The 22292-nt window shown below is 35.0% G+C and overlaps 3 protein-coding genes across 5 annotated transcripts; 2 read left to right on the top strand and 1 right to left on the bottom strand.

The window, feature by feature from the left end:
* Positions 1–50: 50 nt before the first annotated feature.
* On the top strand, positions 51–665 carry LOC113874723 (pectinesterase inhibitor 3-like). The gene has a single exon (XM_027512937.1). The coding sequence runs from the start codon at positions 51–53 to the stop codon at positions 663–665; it is 615 nt and encodes a 204-aa protein (XP_027368738.1).
* Positions 666–1958: 1293 nt separating this feature from the next.
* LOC113845814 (RRP12-like protein) lies at positions 1959–12425 on the top strand. Of its 2 annotated transcripts, none has more exons than XM_027473414.1 (18): positions 1959–2570; positions 3162–3681; positions 3772–4032; positions 4812–4903; positions 5445–5654; positions 5727–6125; positions 7113–7282; positions 7430–7523; positions 7626–7682; positions 8043–8183; positions 8282–8350; positions 9567–9680; positions 9866–10027; positions 10118–10246; positions 10379–10480; positions 10555–10634; positions 11118–11249; positions 11522–12425. In XM_027473414.1, the coding sequence occupies exons 1-18, from the start codon at positions 2070–2072 to the stop codon at positions 12105–12107; spliced, it is 3819 nt and encodes a 1272-aa protein (XP_027329215.1). In that variant the 5' UTR covers positions 1959–2069; the 3' UTR covers positions 12108–12425. The 2 variants fall into 2 exon arrangements, with proteins under 2 accessions (XP_027329215.1, XP_027329216.1); XM_027473415.1 differs by having other exon boundaries at positions 2006–2570; positions 9866–9920; positions 10128–10246; positions 11522–12326.
* A 1860-nt stretch (positions 12426–14285) lies between these two features.
* Positions 14286–21437, bottom strand: LOC113874892 (3-oxoacyl-[acyl-carrier-protein] synthase II, chloroplastic). 2 transcript variants are annotated; one of them, XM_027513145.1, is made up of 14 exons: positions 20792–21437; positions 18854–19059; positions 18574–18777; positions 18218–18328; positions 18014–18109; positions 17846–17891; positions 17684–17763; positions 17235–17303; positions 16882–16966; positions 15550–15704; positions 15356–15436; positions 15204–15263; positions 14935–15087; positions 14286–14856 (listed from the first exon to the last, which is right to left on the bottom strand). In XM_027513145.1, exons 1-13 carry the CDS (start codon positions 21060–21062, stop codon positions 14971–14973), a joined length of 1581 nt encoding a protein of 526 aa, XP_027368946.1. In that variant the 5' UTR covers positions 21063–21437; the 3' UTR covers positions 14286–14856; positions 14935–14970. The 2 variants fall into 2 exon arrangements, with proteins under 2 accessions (XP_027368946.1, XP_027368945.1); XM_027513144.1 differs by having other exon boundaries at positions 14369–14861; positions 14936–15087; positions 20792–21412.
* Between the last annotated feature and the right edge of the window lie 855 nt (positions 21438–22292).

A 22292-nucleotide genomic window follows, 5' to 3' on the forward strand; every position in this document is an offset into this window, starting at 1 on the left:
ATCTTCACGTCTTGCTTCCCTTTGTTTTCTTTAGCATGCATAAACGAAAAATGCAAACACTTGCACTTAACACTCTCTCCCTCACACTCTTTGTTTTGTTCCTCTTGTTCTCGTCTCCACCAAGCGCCGCCGCCGCCGCCGGTCCAGCGCGCGATCTGCTCCATTCATCGTGCGCCCAGGCCAGGTACCCCACGCTCTGCGTCCAAACCCTCACCAACTACGCAAACCCCGCCGCGAAGCCGGTGGACCTGGCTCAAGCCGCCGTCAAGGTTAGCTTGGCTCGCTCTCGCACCCTCTCCGTTTACCTGAACACGCTGAATTCACAGACGACATCGTCGGGTTTAAGCAAGAGGCAGCGAGTTGCGGTGAGTGACTGCGTGGCTCAGATTGCGGACTCTGTGGCTGAGTTAAGCAAGACCTTGAACGAGTTACAGCACCTGCACGTGGCCACGTTCCAGTGGCAGATGAGCAACGCCCAGACATGGGCCAGCGCAGCCTTGACCGACGGCGAGACCTGCGTCGACGGCTTCGACGACGGGAAGCTCAAGTTGGAAGTGAAACGTAGGGTCACTGACGTAGGCATGGTCACAAGTAACGCTCTGTACCTTATCAATCGCCTCGGTGATAGCAAGAGTTGGAAGCTCCGCACCAATTTCAATAACTGATGGGTTCATCAAGCTAGCTTTTGTTAATTAGTGCATGCATGATAGATAATCTTTTATTAATTTGATGACTACGTGTTTGCAGTGTGAGCTTTTGGTATTGGTTTTTGCTATAGCGACGAGATGTATGTAAATCAATGTATGCTATTTCTAGTATCAAGGCTTAGCTCTGTTATTGCTCAATGAAATTAAAATGTGTGATGATTTTCTGTGCACTCTTTATTGAATTGTCAGATTCATCAACCAGATCCAAGTTTAGATGGTATTTACAATATATAACTTCCCTTCTCGTAACATTCAAAAAAGTTGACCATGTTGAAGAAAAAACTTTTTCTTTACTCACGATTTGCTGAACGCTCATGAGTAAGACATCAGCACGTGCATATACGTTTTCTTGGTTTTTTTTTTTCTCTCTTGGCAAATCTACGAAAGTTCAGTCACGTGACATGTGGGACCGAGATCTGTACCTCTTAATTGTGGCACATGACTGTTGAATACTCGTAAGTTTGACTAATAAGTCGTGAGAGAATCTTTAAAATTATTTATCAAATAGCGGTTGGTTGGAAACCATTTGCCAACTGATCTTTGTAATTACGAGACGTAAGATGATATCATGAGATTCTTACATGGACTAGCTACCATCTCCTTTAAAATTGCAGCATTTTCAACCGAGACAACAAATTGGAACATTATTTTTTTATTAACTAAAATTGATGAAAATTTTATGAGTTTCACTTTAAAATTAAAAAATTGCGCTCTTACATTTTGTATCACTCCTTTTTAAATTTACACTCTGATTATATTCTTTGCAATTTTTTTTCAAAAGTACCCTAATATGCATATTTAAATTTATGCACATCACTATTTGAGAACACTTTAAAAAAAATAAATTTATGAAAGTATATTTCGGATACTAATCTTCAAAAGGTATATCTTTTACAAAAAAAAACTCTTCAGAAATTTAATTTCAGGAGCTCTTATAGACACACCTTCAGAATCAAATTTTTGAAATAATTATAATTCCTAAAATTCAAAATCTTCTGAAATAAAGAACGAAAATGGTTTAAGGATATTTTGAATTTTTTAAAAATAAGAATAATGTATTTGAAAAGGGGGGGGGGGGTGACGAAAGTTTCAACCTCTTTTTTGTTTTTTTGTCAAAGAGTTTGGGCCTCTAAATAACTTTCTGTACTAAATAATAAGTGCGAATTTGATACAATATTGTTTGGTCTGGGCCGCAGGGCCCAATATTTCCCGCGTAGTTAGAAAAGAGATAACAATAAGTCGGTTGTTCTTAATTCCAGCGTGTGCATAAACCTTTGCTGACTTGTGACTTGTGAGCTAGCAAGCTAGGGTTTTGCCGCATTATTGTGCTGCACTGTGATCAAACTCCGTTCATTATCGGCCATGGAAGGCATCGAATGGGAGGAACCCGCATTCACCACAGACGAAGCGAACGATGATTTATGCAATTGGGTCCTCTCTCGCTTCGCCAACTCCACCAACGAAAACCACCAGCACCTATGCGCCGTCATCGGCGCTATGTCACAGGAGCTCAAAGACCACAACCTACCTTCCTCTCCGGTCGCCTACTTAGGCGCTGCATGCTCTTCCCTGGACCGCATCGCATCCGAACCCAACCCTCCCAACCACATCATCGACGCGCTTCTCACCATCTTCTCTCTCGTCATCACCAGAGTACCCGTCGCTGTGTTGAAGAAGCAGAGAGAATTCTTGTCAGAACTTGTAATTAAAGTTTTCCGTTCTCCATCCGTGTCGGAGAGTGCAGTTATTTCCGCATTGAAGTGTCTCTCGCATTTGTTGATCAACCGAGAAAGTGTTGACTGGTCTGACGTGTCTCCTTTGTTCACTGTCTTGTTAGGGTTCCTTGCTGATTCACGGCCTAAGGTACTTACTTACATGTGAATAATTAGCTTGAATTTTCTGTGTTTTTCGGTTCAATTTATCTTTTTGAATTTTGAGTGTGATTGAGTCAATGGCTACGCGAGTGATAGAAAGCCAGTGGAAGTTGGAGATTTATTTGGTACAGGAGGCCGTGCTATAGGATGTTATTGAGAGTGATGCCTCCATTTTTGTAGGACTGTTTTAATTAAATGAAACTTTAATAGGAATTGTGCATTGCCTTTGTTTTGGCTCCGCCTAGTGTAAAATCTTCCATCATGGTTGTCATAATTTTTTTTGTCACTATTTTTGGGTCGTCACTCTTGATATTCTGAATTAGTGTCTAAGACAGGTGGTAATAGTATGGACTAGTTTTGCTGTTTTAATTTCTTGAAATGGTGTAAATGTAATGATTATTAATGTTTTAAAATTCTATGTTGATGTAACGCGGGGGCTGAGGGTGAAAAAAGTTCATTTACTTGTAGGAAGGTTACTTCAGGACCTCTGATTGGTTCTGGTTCCTGACGAAGGAAGCAAAATGTTTGCTATACTGTGGTACATACTTGAATGTTGTATGCTAATCATATCTTTCAACAGGTCAGAAGGCAATCCCATTTATGTCTTCGTGATGTCCTGTTGAACATTCAAAATACTTCTCTACTGGCATCTGCAAGTGAAGGAGTCACAAACTTACTTGAAAGATTTCTTCTGCTTGCTGGTGGAGCAAATGCAAATGCTGGTGAAGGAACTAAGGGAGCCCAGCAGGTTCTGTATATTCTTGATGCCTTGAAAGAATGTCTTCCTTTTTTGTCACTGAAATATAAGACCAGTGTTCTTAAGTACTTCAAAACTCTCTTGGATCTGCGTCAACCCCTAGTCACAAGGCGTATAACAGATGGTTTGAATTTTCTCTGTGTTTATCCAACATCAGAAGTTTCCCCTGAAGCACTACTTGAGTTGTTAATCTCGTTGGCTCTTTCTATCTCATCAAATGAGATGTCTGGAGATGCAATGACATTTACTGCCCGATTACTTGATGCTGGAATGAATAAAATTTATTCTGTTAACCGACAAATATGTGTTATTAAGCTTCCTGTTGTTTTTAATGCCCTCAAAGGTAAGATGCTATGAATTCTGTTGTGTTTTTGTGTATTGTTACCTGTTTTCAAATGGCAATTATGGAAGTGATGTACTTCTAACTATGCAGATATTTTGGCATCTGAACATGAAGAGGCTATACACGCATCAACTGATGCACTCAAGAGCATGATAAATTCTTGTATTGATGAAAATTTGATTAAACAAGGAGTGGATCAGATTGGTTTGAGTGAAAACAGAGAATCAAGGAAGTCAGCGCCAACCATTATTGAAAAAATTTGTGCAACTATTGAGAGCTTACTTGATTATCATTATACTGCTGTCGGGGACAGAGTATTTCAAGTTATTTCATCTATGTTTGATAAATTAGGTGCGTGTTTGGATGAGATTATTTGGGATGGTAAAAGGTTTTTTTTTAAGGGGAAAAGATTTTGTTTTTTCCTCCTCAAATCTTGTGTTTGGTAAAATAATCGAAGTGATGAAAAGTAGTTTTTTAATGGGAATTTTTCTTTTGTCATAAGCAAAATTTTGGAACTTATGATTAAAACCTATTAGATAATTTTCTTGCTAACCTTTTGTTTTCCCATTTTTATGTGTTTGGGTAATCAACTTAACGAAGCATTTATTGAATAAGCTTTTATCACACAATGGCATATAACATAAATTTGATCATGACAGTAAGTTGATAACATGGCATATAACATATCCTTTTTGTATAATTCAACTTTAAAATAAGTGATTTTTTAGACCATTTAAACAAAATAGATTATTTAGAATAACCTCTTATCATATCTAAACATAATACTTATTGCTCTAATTAATTGTAACTATAATCAATTATGGAAAATAATCTTTTTCTCACAACTAATCCTAACACACACTAGGTATTTTGATTGTTTAACTATACAAAATGTGGATCAGGTCGTGTTCTACTTTCTTTCATTGGCTTATTAATTTTTCTGGTTGGTCATTGAAGAGTTAAGAAGTATTATTTCTTATAGTTTGATTAAGTTATCTAAAACTTGGTGCAGTCCCATTTCATGGTTTCTTCATCAGCTTCTGACTTGTGGTCTCTTTGTAATCTTTTTCTTCAAATAATAGCTTGGTATCTTGTTACTAATATTTGATATTATGCAATTATCATTTCAGGAAATTATTCTCCATATTTTATGAGTGGAATACTCAAAAACTTGGAAGATGTGCAGAAGCTTCCTGATGAAGGTTTTCCATTTAGGAAACAGGTCTAGTTATCTTTTCTTCGACAATTGCGTTTATTTTTCTTAGCTATGTTAATGTGAAGCTGAAGATCTTATACTGTGAGCTTGGATATTTTCTATTTTCGTAGCCAGTACTGTATGCCCAATTTTGAATACTGTCCCATTTTAGCTGACCTATAAAACGTTGTTTGTCTTTTTAATTCTATTATGATCTGGGGGATTCAAAAGAAAACTGGTAGTTTTTAGCAATCCTGTTGTTCTAAGTGACATATCTGGGTTTATTCTGTGTAATATGTATTAATAGGGCCATTTAATGCTGTTAATGAATGATGCCTGTATGATTAGCCAATTACAAAATATAGCTGGTCAAAGCTGCCCTATTGAATTCTGTTGATTTTTATGTTTAATAAGTGTTGCACAATGAGTTTATTACTTTTTCTTGGTTAATTTCTTAGTTAGTAGCTCATCAATAAGTTGGTTGTTATTCGATTATCTGGGAACCTGTATGGTCTTATAATTTATGTGCTACAAATTATTAATGTGTTTAGTATTCTACAACGTGCAGCTGCATGAGTGCTTCGGATCAGCTCTTGTTGCAATGGGACCTGAAACTTTGTTGTCTCTTATACCGCTGAATTTGGAAGCTGAGGATTTAGCTGATGCAAATATTTGGCTTTTTCCAATTCTCAAACATTATATTGTTGGTGCACCTTTAAACTATTTTACAGAAGTGATTTTGGGTATGATTAAGTGTGTAAGGGAGAAGGCTCAAAAGGTATAATATATATTATTATTAGGTGCAATATTATCCTTGTACACAGTGTGAATTTCTTTGTACATTTTGCAGCTTGAGAAGCAAGGTCTGATGGTGTCATCAAGAAATGCAGATGCACTTGTATACTCTTTGTGGTCTTTGCTACCTTCATTTTGCAACTACCCTTCAGACACTGCTAAAAGTTTCATGGATCTGGAGAAACATTTACGTAGTAAGCTGAAAGAAGAACCTGATATTCGTGGAATAATATGTACTAGTTTGCAGCTTCTGATTCATCAAAACAAAAATATTGATTCAAATGACAAGAGTTATATTGGGCAAAATCTGGCCAAAGAACAAGTTTTGGCACATTATTCACAGCAGGTTGCACTTGACAACTTATATGTGCTGAAGTCATCTGCAAAGAAGTGGTTAAAAGACCTGTCAGAAGTATTCCTGCAAACTATGAAAGATGATGGTGGTTGTCTGCAGGTACTAAAACTAAAAATATTGGGAATAGTTGCTTCAATGTACTGTAGTTGAGCCGAATGTATGTCTGACACAATATTTTGTGTTCCTGCATGTTGTTATTCTCTAATTTTTCTCTTGGTTTCTGTTGCCTAGATATGTGATATTCATCATTTTATCATCCAGAGCACGTTTCAGCTTTCACTGTAATTCCATATTTGATACAGCTTTTTATGCTCACCAGATTTTCTTATTATGTGTAAATTGGTTGTGACAATGGCCTATGCTGATCACTATATTGGAGCAGTATAGATTTTGGGTAGATATGCAGGTCATTATCAAAGAAATGATTCTCATCAGCATTTTTTTTTATATCATTTTCTGAGCTCACTTCATATGAGTAGGCATTAAGTTTTAGTCATGGTTGATGTAAATAGATGTGGACACATGTTCTCCTTTCTTTTGAATAATATTCCTTAATTAGAAAATTAAAGTGTGATCATGAGGCCTTGAAGAGGTTATTGATCTGTATCAATAGTAGCTCTATATGCGTTCTTTCAAGTTTCTGGTCATCAATTGTGAATGTAATAAGGAGATAGAGCAATTCTTGCATGAGCACAGTGCTATAGGTACAGTCAATCAAAAGCTCAAGTTATTTAATCTTATCTTGAGTTTTTGATTGATATTTTTTATAGGCACTGTGCTTACACAAGAATTGCTTTAATTGTGATTTTGGAAATGTTTATGTGTGGCAGCTTTTTTCATGCCTTAGATTTTTATTTTTTAAATTGAAAGATAACTATTCGAAAATCTATACTTGTTTTTGGAAGTTCTGGGAATGATTAATATTTCATGGTTTAATGCACCCTTTTCAGGAACAGTGTAAGTGCTCTACATTTTCTTTGTCTTCATTACATGCGAGCTGAGAATTGAATTGTCCTTTCTTTGTTATATTTAATTTGTAAATGAAGGGTTTACGGACTTACAGTGATGATTTTGCTTCATTTACAGTGCACATTTGGTGATGTTGCTTCTATAGCAGATAAAGCAGATGTACGCAATTTATTCAAGGAGTTAATGGTGAAGCTTTATAAATGCACTCTAAAGGCGAGCAAAGTAGGCAATACCAAAAATTCTCATTCTATGCAGATTGATGATAACGTGTCTCCATCAGTTTTAAGGTGTTGATATCATCTATCTATCTCCAGTGTGTCTAAATGATTTTTCATGAAGTTATAACTCTTTTTAGTCAGTCACATTTTCATTTTACATAAATTATCATATGTTTTTGTTTTGCATTTACTTAACAGAATTTCTTTTTATCCCAGGGCACGATTTCTTGATCTTGTGGTTTCACTGTTGCCTGGTTTAGATGATGAAGATATTGCCCTATTATTTCAAGCAATAGTGCCAGCATTGCAGGTTTGACTGTGATATACAGTGCTTAGTGTTTTTGCAAGGAGTTTCTCAAACCCCTTTTCAGCACATGAAAGATAGGATGGTTACAGTTATTATTGTTTGCAGGATGTTGAAGGTGTCATGCAGAAGAAGGCATACAAAGTACTTTCAATCATTCTTAGGGTATTTCTCTACTTCATTTTATTTGATTTTCGGCTTAACATGAATGTTTCCAAATAAGTTCATATTTAAAGTGTGTCATTTAAAATTTATGTTATGACTTCCTAGCTAAAATGCTTCCATCACTGTTGCTGTCATGGATATGCATAGTGTCAGGAAATAAATTGATTGGGTATTTGGGTTTTATTAATTATCTAGGTATAATTACACTTTGTGTGATGGTTAAGTTGTTGAAATGAACATCAAGGGTTATTGATGTAGATTATTTTGGAGCTCTGCAAATTTATTAAATTAGAAGATTGGTGGTTTCACTGCCGAGCTAGTTTCATGCTTACAAATTTCTCTTTGGATTATTCTTGACAGAGCTCAGATAGTTTTGTTTCATTGAAGTTTGAGGAACTGCTAAAGTTTATGGTTGAAATTCTTCCTTCATGTCATTTCTCTGCCAAACGTCATAGACTTGATTGTCTTTACTTCTTAATAGTCCATGCCTCAAAATTGAAGGTATTCAGAGCTGGGCTATTGCTTCTATCTTTTTGTAGATTATTGACAGACAATCTTGTGTGAACATTAAAAATCTCAAATTTATGCACTGCTTCCAGGATAATCTGGACCAATGGCGAGAAAGAACCAACACTTTCCTTACTGAAATAATACTTGCTCTTAAAGAGGTAATGTACGGTTAATTGTGGAAAGTTTTTGTTCATGCAGCTTTGGTCAATTTTTAGTTTTTACCACCTTGCTTTAAAATAAATGATTCAATGTGAAGTTCCCTCTGCTGGTTTATTTCTGGTGCTGGCACATTTTCTTTAATACCCCGTGCATGTTTTGGTGGGTGGGAGTTTTGCTGTCATCCTTAATGATCCAAACTGGAACTTTCTGCCATTCATAGTTGTTAACCAGTGTTGCACTGTTGCACATGCAATAGCACCAACCAGGTTTTCATAACATGTATATTGTAGTGTTTGGAGGTTTATGTTGCTTGGATAAGAGCCATGTGATAAATATAATTAGCTTCTTGTGATTCTATGAAGTATTTGCAATTCCATGAAAACATGTCAACTTAGTGATGTCTGCCTATCAAGCAGACACATAATACTGTCAGGTTCAGCAAGCACAGATGGCTCTATTTTTGGATTTTGCTACCATACACTTGATCATATAAAAGCATGTCAACTTATTGCTTTGGTCAATTTTGGACTTGGCTCAAGTTTTTTTTTTTTCAGATTTTGCTAGTCTGTTGAGTTCTGGCCAATGTAAAGTGTGAGCCCGTGTATTTGAGTTTTTTGTTGCATCATTTGTACATTTTTCCACTTCTTTTGGTCGACCATTACTTTTGGTTGAATTGATGGCTGATCAAACCTTGTCTCTGTCAGTTTAGTGGCTGCTGCTACTTATTGCTGTTATGGCCTGCTGCAAATGACTGGTCAAGAGGGTTGCATGCTGCAATCAATAGTGTGCCAATAAATATCCACCAATATCTGTACCTTACTTTATGTTTAAAATTCATGACACCACTGTTTTCTCTGCTTATATTGTTTAGAATTCCTACTATAAACTTGTAGTGTATATTTTGTTAATTTATTATCTTTTTTGTCTATGGACTTGTACTATTATTTTCTGTCTTTGCATTTTGAGTATCTTGACTTTTGGTCTTTGTATATACTCAATACAATACTGTTGCTCATCTTATCTCTGTATTCATGGAATGGGATGGTTATTCTTGTGTTTGCTATGGTAATAAGCTGTTTGTGACAATTTTTATTGATTTTTAACTATTGTGTGCATTTTGTATTTAGAGAAGAATCACAGAATAATTAGGTGTGGACCTTACTTTTGCTCACTGATAGCTTATAAACTTAAGGTCGCTGATGCTAACCTTTGCAGGCTAATAAAAAAACTAGGAACAGGGCTTACGATATACTTGTTGAAATTGCCCATGCATTTGGAGATGAGGAAAAAGGTGGAAACAGAAAAAACTTGGATGACTTTTTTCACACGGTAAATATCCAATTGAAAGCTGTCTTCTATATCTTCATTGGTAGATTAGTGTAAAATAATATCATTCCACTTCTTTTATTTTGTCTGACTGACTTGATATCATCTTGATCTCACTATGGTTGAACAGTGAGATCTATAGCTAGATATATAGAGTAATTTGATATTGTGCTGTTTTGTGAGCTCAGGTTGCCGGCAGCCTTGTTGGGGAAACCCCACATATGATGAGTGCAGCAGCCAAAGGTTTAGCTCGCTTGGCATATGAGTTCTCTGATCTTGTTTTAACTGCTTTCGACTTGCTCCCGCACATATTTCTTCTACTCCAGAGAAAAAATAAAGAGATAATCAAGGTTTTTTTCCTTGCCTATTCTGCTGGTTAAACGCACTGCTTGCAGAAAGTGTTATTTCCTGGTGCCACTAATCGAGTGTGATTGCTGCAGGCCAATCTAGGTTTTTTGAAGGTATTAGTAGCCAAATCACAAGTGGATGGGTTGCAAATGCACCTGAAGAGTATGGTGGAGGGTTTGTTGAAGTGGCAAAACAACACCAAAAATAATTTCAAGGCAAAGGTTGTTGTGGTTGTATGACGTGATAATTTTTAACAAAGAGAATAGTTTCATTGATTTGTTGTGGATGACCATTCTTTCAGAATTTAAACTACTTGTTCATATTGTAAACAGTAAGATTCAAATTCTTTTCAGGTTAAGCTTCTTTTGGGAATGCTTGTCACAAAGTGTGGGCTGGAGGCTGTTAAAGCTGTCATGCCTGAAGAACATATGAAACTTCTTTCCAACATACGCAAGGTCTGTTGAGCATTATTCTAATAATTGTTTTATGTAGAAGTCTTGCTTGGAATTTCAATCCATTTTTTGAACAGATCAAGGAACGGAAAGAGAGGAGTCGAGGTGCTAAATCTGAAGAAACTAGATCTCATCTTTCAAAAGCAACCACCTCCAGGTAACAATCATGTATTTATTTGCATTATTAGAGGGAAAAGACAATAGTTTAAATTCTATAAATCTCAATATTAGACACTGAATATTCCCCTTCCACATTGTTGTTCTAGCATTTTGCATTTATATTCATTAAGTGGCGTGCAAATTGAACTCAGGTGAACTTCTAGTTTTTATATCCAGTAAGTTAGAATATGGGACAAGAATGTTGTTTTTAAGATTGGTCCATTGGCAATCTTTACAAGACTTGCACAGTCTTTAAAATGACATGCTTGTTTTACCCAAAACAGAAAATGACATCCTTGTTTCGTGAATTTTGTCATTAACAGCGTATTATTTATTTTAGTTCTATGATAGGCCTTCTGATTCTTGATATCATACTCTATTGAAGCCTTAATCATTTAATTAGTGAATTTAGTGCTATATTGAAACTGCTAACTTTACCTTAAGTTGCATTGGGCCAATGAATATAATATTTTCTTTTCAGGCAAAGTATGTGGAATCATACAAAAATTTTTTCGGATTTTGATGGAGATGATGACAATAGTGATGCAGAACACATGATTTCTAGAGGGAGCAAATCTTCCTTGCACCTCAAATCGGCAGCATCTTCATTTCGGTATAAGTTTTAGTTTTATAATTTGCTCATTCTTTCTGATTAGTTACTCTGGCTACAATGAATGATATAGTTGTAATCAAAATGGAAGGTGTACCGGTTCTAATTTATGCCTGCTTTCCAGTTATTTAGTTTTTCTTTTTTTAATGTAAATTGTAGTGCATAAGTTGGCAGTGGTAAAACATTTTGAAGGACTTGGTATGTACTATAGAACCTATACAGCCAAGAATCTGACAGTCAATTTTGGCTAACGTTATTGCTTGATCTATATCTAGGTCCAATGTCAGACAAAAAAGGAATTTGCCTGAGCACTTGTCTGACCAATCCGATGATGAACCACTTGATTTGCTTGATCGGCAGAAAACAAGGTCAGCTCTTATATCATCTGACCATCTTAAAAGAAAGTCAAGGTTAGATGATGATGAGGTTGAGGTAGATTCCGAAGGACGCTTGATTATTCGCGAGGAAGGCAAAAGGAGGAAAGAAAAACCTGAGGACCCTGATTTTGATACTAAGAGCGAGCCTGATAGTCACTTGTCTGCGAAGTCTGGAACTAAAGCCCAGAAGCGGAGAAAAACATCAGACTCTGGTTGGGCTTACACAGGGAAGGAGTATGCTAGCAGAAAAGCAGGTGGAGATGTGAAGAGGAAGGATAAACTTGAACCATATGCATATTGGCCACTTGATCGGAAAATGATGAGTCGTCGACCACAACAGCGGTCTGCTGCAAGAAAAGGTATGGCTAGTGTTGTTAAGATGACTAAAAACCTTGAAGGCAAGAGCGCCTCCGGTGTGCTGTCGCTAAAAAGTTTGAAATTAAAAAGGACTCAAAAGAAAGGCAGCAAGGGAAAGAAAATATAAGTAGTAGCTAAGGTGATTTTGCAGGTATATTAGATAATTATAATGTATTTGCATTTTTCTCAATTTTGAAGCTCCCGAGCTGTATATCTAGTTAAAACGAAATCAAATGTATTGTTTTATCTTTATCATTACTTGATGAGAAAACAAAAGCTGGCATTTGGGTTGCAGTTTTTCATTATAGAATCAACTCTACTGCTTTTTTTACGATAAGCAGAAATGGGGTGTACTGGGATTGGGTTTAGACCTAACAACTATCATTCATACAACATTTTTGTACATTTTTTCACACTTTTTTCAGTCAATTATATCAATTATTTTATTACATTTTTTTTTCTCTTTATCTCATTTTTTGTTGTTCAAACTACTCACAGAATGTTCAACAGAATATGGTTCAAGGTATTCGTCTGTTGGTCCATGGAATTTGTAGGTTAAATGAGTTTGGTCTGTGATGATATATCAACATATTTTATATACATAAAATGTCTTTTTTACTTTAGTTTTTTGAAAATAATAATTTTAGTTGGCTGGTGACCATTCGAGACAGCTTCCAAATAAGAAACTTTACAAATGAAAATTAATAATTGGCTTACTAGCAAATTTCATTTTTATTTACTAAACATTTTTATAATTTTTCAATTGCGAAAAAAGTTTATTTTAAATTTCATTCAATAATTAATATATGAAACGTGACATTTATTTGTATGAATTAACTAAAGGGAAGTTGTATAATTATTTAAATAGGAAATTATATAAATGGCTCCATCTATAGCAAATGTGTTAATTAATTCTACACCCCATCTTCCAAAGTCCGTTACTGGTATAGCGTCGTGAATTTGTTGCTGGCTTCATGGTGAACCATGGAGATGGGGTTGACATTGGTAATTACATTAGTAACTACTATCTTTCTCAAGTGTGTTTGCACTCATCTCACCCACCACTGTGTCTTCGTTGTCGGGGAAGACCTCTTATGTTCAGAATAACATAAGTGTGTGTCGTCGGAAACATGAGGAAGCTTTGTAGAAGGCCGAAATCATATCGGCTAAATTTAACAACTGTTATTTGCAGATTACGAAGTGGATTTGCGGGTTTGATCTCGTTTGCCATGGTAAAGGTTTCTGCGAAAAGAAATTATATGGCATAGGTGAGGAACCGTTTCATTGAAATTTTTTTAAAAATATTTTATGTATATTTTCTTTATTAATTTGTATTCACACATCTGTATTTTCATTAATTGTTTAGATATTTCAAGATTAAATGTATTTTTAGTCTTTATAAAATTAATAAATTTAACTTTATTCTTCAATCAAATTTTATTTGTTTTTAGACTTGAATAATTAAAACTAACAAACACAATTGCATATAAATTAAAAAATGAAAGTTACAAGTGCAATTAATCTGAAATAATTATTATTATGCTATTTGTATTGTAATTTCTGTACCCGACTTCTGACGTTATTACCAGTAGTGGATTTCTCTGAGATCCAATTGAAGAAATTCAACATTTTAAATCTACGAGATTCTGTAAAATATTGAGTAAACCTTACTCTGAATATCTATTGGCTCTACTATTTGACTAAAGGTGCATTTGAAAATAACCCATGTCTGAGTTTATAAAGTTACTTTTAGCTTTAAATAAGTTTTATTTAAGATTTTTTAATAAACTCTAAAATCAACCTTATGACAATGTTTTTATGAAGTTATTACATGATTAAATTATTTATCCGTATGCTCAAAGACAATAAAAATTTACGTATAGTAAATTTTTGTTAAAAATACTAAAATATCACAGAATTTAATTTAGTGTATCAATAAAATTAAATACCATAATTTTTAATAAGGATTTATTATATTTCATTGCGACCGTTTATCTAAATAAGCTGATTATGATTATGTATGCATTTTTTATTATCAAACATAAATACTTATACACTTGTTGCACTGCCCTCTTCCTGCATTTTCCAATGGGGCTATGATACCTTTTCTTTTTCAAATTCAAAATCATTAATAGATGCAAAAAGGATTTCTGCTTTCGTTGACGAGATATAAAATTCATTTAAAGCAAGACTAACGCATTATGAAAAATAAGAAGAAATTTCGTAACCTCTTCAAAATATAATAAAAACATTTTACTTAGGATAACAAAACCCTAATATTGAGTCTACAACACATTAGATAAATACATGGGAAAAATCTCAATTAGCAGAACTAGATTCATTTTAATCATTTATACTAATTCACAATGGTCGTGTCAAAAGCTATAACAGAAGTGTCATTGAAATTCTCATAAAATTGGCAGTTCCACTTGGCAAAAGTCAAAATCCTCATAAAGCTGAAATGAAGCACAAGGGTATAAAAATTTCAGTGAAAAGCATAAAACCTATTCGATGAGTGAACTAAATAATCACTGAAATTGGTTATTCAGCGGTGAGGGTCTATTTGTACATGGGAATAAAAAGAGTGTATCCCATAAAATGGTTGTTAAAAGGTTACATCAAAAGAGGGTCAACTCCTACTGTAGCCATTCAAGGTAAGATAGGATTTATAGCAGTGGATAGAGACTCCACTCCCTCCCTTCCACAATGAGCACCATATAAATCAATCATTCAACGTTCTCATTCTGAAGCCTAAAGCCCAACAAACAGCGTGTTTCAACAGTTTCTGATCCAACCGAGTAATCCACATTGCATATATTTTCACCCAACCAAAGACTCAAGTTAGTATGCAATAACATTGTCTTGGTACTCAGTAACTGCAAGATAAAAATAAACTTAAGAATAGAGTAGAGAAAAATAAAAGGGAAAACATAAACTCCTTTTAAATGACATACCTTTATAACAATAAGAACGTAGCACTCTGAAATTTTTCACTTATAAGGTGCAAATATGATTGAAGAATTGTGACCCCCAAAACCAAATGAGTTTGATAAAGCAGCTTTGATGTCCAGTCTCTCTTTCTTTGGGCCAACAAGCACTTTAGCATCCTATTTTTTTTTTATTTGAGTTAACCAAATTAAATGATTTTAGAATCCAAACTTCGTATAAACAATGTGAGACAATACAATTTTAAATAAAAGGGATGGTGGAATAGGTAGCATACCACTCCTTGATCAGGGTTTTCTAGATTGATGTTGGGATGAACCCACCCTGTCCTGATTGCCTGCATAAAGGAATAAAGGTTATATAAAAATTAAGTTGTGAAACTTTAGCTACTCTACAGATTTCATATGCAGGTGAATCATTAGTTTTCACCTGTATTGTTGCTACAGCTTCCACACCACCAGCAGCCCCTAGCAGATGGCCAATCATAGATTTTGTAGAATTCACTCTTAGCTGTATTATGATAAGCAACACAGTTAATCAAAACAATTAAAGAAAACAGGAAATCTTAGTTGCATTTGAATTGGCTACCATGCAAACAACAGTAATAAAAATGTGTAATTTACCTCAGGGTTTTGTCCAAAACAATGAATCAAAGCCTGGTACTCTTTAAGATCTCCAGCTGGTGTGGATGTGGCATGTGCATTTATGTAATTCACATCCTCTTTTGATACTCCAGACTGACCCAATGCATTTTCAATGCAAAGTATAACACCAGCCCCTGTTTGAGATGGAATAAAGAAAACATAAATGTAAGCTTAAGCATGCCCTCACCAAGTTTTCTAAACAAAGCACACAAGTATTCAAAAGCTATTTCAGTACGACAAAAATAAACTCTGGAAGAATGAAGAAAATGTGGCAGCATATATTTAATCTCTTTCACTATTCTGGAATTGTTGTTATGCAAGTGAATTAACATTCCAAAGTTTTAAGAAGATAGGATGATATGGGGTATTGACTGTCTAAGACCACACTGAGAATTAACATAAGTTACAAGAGATGAATCTGGATTCAAAAACTCCACATTTGCAATTTTTAAGTTACTAGAAAAACATCCATGCACTCCTCTTTCGAACAATGCCTTAGCAGAATTTAGATATGATGGTCCCTCGAGACTGTGTTTACACAACAACAATAACAACAACAAAGTCTTATCCCACTAAGAGAGTTTGGCAACATGGATCACACAACAGTATTGAATTCGGTCAAAAACCAATTTTTCAGAAATTTAGTTAATCTCAAATGACAAAAGATAGCCATTTTCAATCAGCTACCTATAAACTTCAATTATGCAGTTCACCACCTAATTAATCAAGAGATCCTTTGTAAATAGAAAAAGGTGCAAGGAAGGGGAAACTGCATCTATGGGGAGCAAACTCTACACATTTTCAGTTCCCTTTCCTCCTTTTCTAGGACATCACACACACAAATGGAAGATGCACTTGCATTTCCAGACAGTGCAACAGTTTCACATTAAAAGGATTCATTTTTCAGAGCTAAAATTGATAGATGCCACAAAAATAGCGGCTAAGGCATCCATATGAATGCAAGTACTAAAACAAGCATGAATTACTAAAAGCTATAATAAGGATTTGCAGCTTTAAATTTTTATACTATCAATATTATTACCATAAAAGAACTACAACAATAAAGCAATAATATGTCAACCAAGATGAAAATGCCAGATAAAATTTAAATTATATAAATAAATTCACCATGAACACACCCGTCTTATTTCACAGTTCTCTCAAGAGATCCTGAAGGGTGAGGTACTTTTAGACCCAGATCATGTTCATGCTCATCAAGATGTGCTCATATCAAGGTAACTAACATGATTATGAATGATTTATCTTTCTAAGATTATGAATAGAAAGGGCCTTAAAGATTTAACAATTTACCATCAGGACGCGGCTCAGTCACATGATATGCATCACATGTGAAACTTCCACCAAGGAATTCTGCATATATGTTTGCACCTCTATTCTGCAATGTTAAAAACTAGATTATTTAGGAAATTACACAAGTATATTGCCAAAAACGATAGATGTATTTAATTAGTGATGATATACATGTCAAATAAAGATTAGGAGAAAATTAGAAATAGTAGGTAGTGGTCATGACAACAATCCTAACACAAGATAGAACAGATGCACAAGTGTTGATATTGTTGGAAGGAACTAAAGGATGAGGTACATCCTAACACAAGGTTAGGCTTTTTTACTCTCAAAGTATATGATCAAATTTGAAGTACCTTAGCATGCTCCAATTCTTCTAAAAGCAAAACTCCAGCTCCTTCTCCCATGACAAATCCATCACGGTTCTGTAAGATCATAACCACAAGCAAGTTAGAAACACAAGTGCAAGACAAGATGAAGGAAAGGATCAGCATACAGACCAAAACTGCAAGCATTGCAATCTTTTAAAGAGGAAAGGATATTCTTTCTACATAGAAAATCTTTTAGAAGAATATAAAACTAATGTTTAGAAGATCTGCCCAATCTCTTAGCATGACTAAATGACATGTGCTGACTGCCATTTGATTGATTTAACATACATTTTTGTGATATACAAGGTTGGGTTGATGAACCTTGAAAATTTTAGAGGGGTTTTAGTTAATTAAGCTCTCTAGATTATTAGGAAAGACAAGCATAAATCCAAATTCAGTAGGGAAAATAAGCAACAGGATCATTATAGTATTACAATATCCCAAGGGCGTGATGCTTTGGTAGGATCAGTATTCCTCTGTGAGAGTGCCCTGCATGCCACAAAGCCTCCCAAACCTGCACCAATTGTTGGATTAAAATTGAAATCATGGCATGATAACTCCACATTGTCCAGAAAGAATGAGTAACAAAAGGATACCGATTGGTATAATAGCAGCATCTGAACCACCACAAAGCATCACATCCTGCAGAGAAATTTTATATTTGTTAAATTTGTTACACCCTTTGATAAAATAAATTGAAAATGTCAGGGAAAAAATGTGAACTCCACAAATGCCAAGAGCACATACAAAAACAAAGTACTTACAGCTTCACCTCTAATGATATGGTTTGCGGCATTCAATATACAAAAGTTACTTGTAGCACAAGCTGTTGAGATAGAATAATTAGGGCCCATCCATCCCTGCAATCCATAAATCAAATGGAAGTTTAATAAAACATGGCCAGAAAAGGAGGGGGAGGAACTTCTGACAAAAACCAAGACAGTGCCCCAAGATCTATTTAAACAGACCAGATCCATTGCAAGCATGGCAGATCCCATATTTGTTGTTGCAAAAGGAACACAGAAAGGATTCATCTTCTTGTATGAGATTCGTAAAGCTTCAATGGCATCATTAAAAACCTGTTCAGTAAACAAAAGAACAACAAAATTACCAACCAATCAATGCCATAAGATTGCATGATAAAATATATTTCTGGCTCCTTTTGTATTGCATTAGACATAAATTCAATCCAGAAGTCCAGCAGGTGTTACAACTTCTTAAAGATGTTATGACACTTCCACATATAAAATCAAGCTACTGAATGTCATAGAAGTCAATTTTACACTCAAGTGTTGAATCTCCACATGCAATAGAGTCAAGATACCTTCATGCCACCCATTGCTGAGCCAATCAGAACTCCACACTTGTCTTTATTTAACTCATCCATTACGTCTTCAGTAATTCCACCATCAACCAAGGCTTTTTTGCCAGCTGTTAGCATATAGAGCATAAATTTATCCATTCTCTTCGAAAGTTTTGGTGCTACCCAGCCATCAGTTGAGAAAGACTTTATTTCACCAGCAATCCTCTGGAAAAGATGATATTGAGAACAAAATCTACTGCAGCAACAACTGGAAATAAAACTTGAATTAAATATAACTTACTGTTGGATATTCTGCACAATCAAATGTCTCAATCTCGCTTATGCCACTAACACCATCGAGCAAATTATTATAGAAGATATCTGGATCATGACCAAGTGGTGTAACGACACCCATGCCTGTCACAACTACTCGCCTTTGTTTTGTAGGAGGCTTTTTGGGTGTTGTGACCTCTTGGGCAGGTTCCAAAGCTACAGCCATTGTTTTACCTTGAAATTTTACAACTCCAAGCATAGATCAGCACTCAACAATTATAAGATTTATTATCAATAATGGGATATAAATAACGTTCATAAATTGGTTTCCTTCTTTATCAACACAGCTTTGGAGTTCAAAATTTCAGACAAATGGCTATCATTCAAGAAAGCATACCATAAGCCTTGCAAGAAATTAAATGTCTACCACAAAAAAAGTTGGACATGTATATTTTAATTTTAAAGGAATCATAATCTTAAAGGTGCTCATCATGTTGGGCAGGGAATACAACTGCAGGCCAACAATAAATATGCTTAGGTTTAAGCAAACTGCATTACAAAGGACCTTCACAAAATTGTTGAGACCTTGTCATATAGAAGCAAGCCTAAACTTCTATCTATCATTTAGAAAAAAAATTAAAGATAGCAAAAACCAGACCACACCAAGCTAGCTATACATATCCAAGAGGCATTTTTCCTAACTGTCAAAGATCCATTTCAAGTCAACACTGAGACATCGGCCAGGTGTTTATTTTCTAAAATTAGTGAGAATCTATCTTTCTCTCTTCCCAAGATTAGGTAGATATTCATTACACACTTTGGTCATCATGGGAAGTTACTCCTAGATCGTGGGTCGGGAACGAACATCATGGACAGATTGAGATTTACACAAATTTGTCCACATCTCTTGAGCAAGTGGTTCACGAGAAATCCAAAACAAAATACAAAATGGATCAACGTGATAGGAAATAAGTTGGCCAGGTGGCCTGAGGGGGGATCAAAGGGCATCAGCATAGAAAGAGGGCCATCTATAGTTGAAAATACTGAAGAACAAGAGGCCAAACCACTCGTGGCACAGTTTCTGCCAGAAATTTATCTATTTTGTATCCAAACTAACAAACATTTGTCCTCCCTTCATGTTTCAACAACCACCAAGCTCATGAAGGCATTAATTTTGTCTTTGGTTTATCTTATTTTCAAGAAACAAACACTTATTGTTGCCACCTTTCTGAGAGAGTTTTAAAAAAATAAGCAATTACTTTCCAGAAATAATCTCTTACCAAAAAAATGCACTAAACATTATCAAAATTAGTTTAAAGTTCAAACATACAGAAGAACGGAAAGCACCCTAAGAAAAACAGAGAGGGAGAGATGCCCATGCATGGGGCGATATCTCCAACTTTCAGCTTCAGAAAATAGAAGATAAAAGAAAAAGCTCACAAGTGCTTTATCATGTTAAAAGTAATTCTCCGTACACACAACGAACAACCTCCATGAAATTGCAACAACAACAACAAAATGAAAACTACAACATTAATCAATAATTAATGAAAACTTTAGAATGGTTTTTATGGCTATTCGTACGACAAACACTAGAAAGGCAAATTATACGCAGTCAAGTGACGCATGTGTACCCAGTGCTAACCTAACCAAATTATTTTCCTTAACCAATGAAGCAACGAGCAGGTATGAGACAACCATCAAAATTAAACCAAATGAACAACCCCACATAATTAAAAATAAAAATTAAGACAAAGATCCAAACCAAAAGAACAAACTTTAATGAACAACTCAGAGCAAAAAAAAACGCAATCTTTACTAACAGAAAGACATAACCCAGATTTGACGATCAACGAGCGAGTTACAAAAAACAGAAGATACCCAATAAAGTGCATAATTAGCAATCTCAGAAAAATGCAAACTTGAGATTTAAATTTAAGAAAATAAAGAGAGAAAACGAAATTACCAGAATGAGTGAGTCGATTGAGGCGTCTCTGTCTACGATTGAAATTGGATCCAAAAAAGGAAGAGTGAGAGGTGCAGTAGTGATTGCAGGGTTCGAAGAGAGCGTGAATGGTGGATCCACAGAGAGAAGAAATGTTGAATTGGGAGGGTCTGCGAGACCTCTTGGAAGACCTAAACATGGCGTGAGAGGTTCTGGGACGGTCAGCATCGCACGTGACTGACATGCAAGCCGCCACGAGCCACGTGCAAAGGGAAGAGCTGGTGGTAGCCATGAAAATCGATGGAGAAAGGTCGTGACTTGTTGCGATTGAAAACGAGTAAGGCTAATAGAGGAAGGACCCAGAAACTGAAGAAGATGAAAGAGTGGTTGTAAATGGAAACAAGAGACACAGACACATAAAGGTTAAGTGGTGGGTCGTTTTTGTTTCAAAGCGGGTAATGATTATGATTATGATTATTACGATGATGCAGAAGCAGATTCAGATTACTATCAAACTTCTTCACAAATGCATTTCATCTCTCACAACACAATCTGTTTCAATACACGCTGCTTTTCTGCAATCTGAGTCGTTCCTGCTCACTGCTCGCTCGCTCTCTCTCGCTCTCTCTCTTCCTCTGATGACACAGAAACAAATGAAAATAATAAGAATCACATTTTTTATAAGGTTGTGTTTTTTAGGTCTATAGTGATGTTATATTTTACTTTAGGATTTACGTTAATTGGTGTCTTTAATGTACTTCTTAAAAAATTACTAATTTAAAATTATTTTAGTGATATATTCAAAATTATAAAAGAAAACAACACATCATTAGGCATTTTAATAAATGTATTTTTTAATCAATGTACTTCAAATATTAATTTACATTTGTCATTGTTATTATTTGTGGGTAATTTAATAATTTCACATGGTACAAAAAAAATTAGGGTATTGTTTCAACTTTTTTTATTAGCTATTTTATTTAAAAATGGTGTGTATCGTTTAAGAGATATTTAAAAGTGCTTTTTATATATATTTTTGAACGTGTCTCTAATATTTAAGTATATATATATATATCATGAAAGAGACAAAAGTATTAAATTTTAATGATTTAAATAATGTAAATGTTTTTTCACGTTTATCTGAAAGCTTTATTTGGATTCCTTTATGGCTGTGGAATATGCTTAAGATTGAGATGAGATAAAGATACATAGCTAAATAAAAAAATAGTGATTATGATGTTTTGACAAAATAAATGGAATATTATAGAGTTTTACAAAGAAACAATAAGGGTTGGAATATTATATGCGATAAAACAGAAATAGCCATAAAATTACGTGGCTTATATTATTTCATATTTTTGTGTTATAATTATTATCTGTGGTCCACTGGGATACATATGACCTAAATCTGTATGGACGAACAGTGCTTGCTGCCTTGGACTATTGGACGTGTCCTCCAACCGTCCCAAGCAAAGGCTTTACGTAGGAATTGGATGTTACATCACTTCTATAACACAAATTA

Source organism: Abrus precatorius, unplaced genomic scaffold (genome assembly GCF_003935025.1).
Source record: "Abrus precatorius isolate BTA unplaced genomic scaffold, Abrus_2018 Scaffold8, whole genome shotgun sequence".
Lineage (NCBI taxonomy): Eukaryota > Viridiplantae > Streptophyta > Magnoliopsida > Fabales > Fabaceae > Abrus > Abrus precatorius.

Bases quoted from the DNA above. Each gene is read 5' to 3' on its own strand.
- LOC113874723 (XM_027512937.1), top strand. From the start codon at position 51: ATGCAAACACTTGCACTTAACACTCTCTCCCTCACACTCTTTGTTTTG.
- LOC113845814 (XM_027473414.1), top strand. From the start codon at position 2,070: ATGGAAGGCATCGAATGGGAGGAACCCGCATTCACCACAGACGAAGCG. The intron at 4,033-4,811 runs GTGCGTGTTTGG...TTATCATTTCAG, and splicing joins ATCTATGTTTGATAAATTAG to GAAATTATTCTCCATATTTT. The intron at 10,635-11,117 runs GTAACAATCATG...TTTTCTTTTCAG, and splicing joins TCAAAAGCAACCACCTCCAG to GCAAAGTATGTGGAATCATA.
- LOC113874892 (XM_027513145.1), bottom strand. From the start codon at position 21,062: ATGGCTACCACCAGCTCTTCCCTTTGCACGTGGCTCGTGGCGGCTTGC. The intron at 18,329-18,573 runs GTATCTTGACTC...TTTACTGAACAG, and splicing joins CAGCAATGGGTGGCATGAAG to GTTTTTAATGATGCCATTGA. The intron at 15,088-15,203 runs GTATGCTACCTA...AAAAAAAAATAG, and splicing joins AAAACCCTGATCAAGGAGTG to GATGCTAAAGTGCTTGTTGG.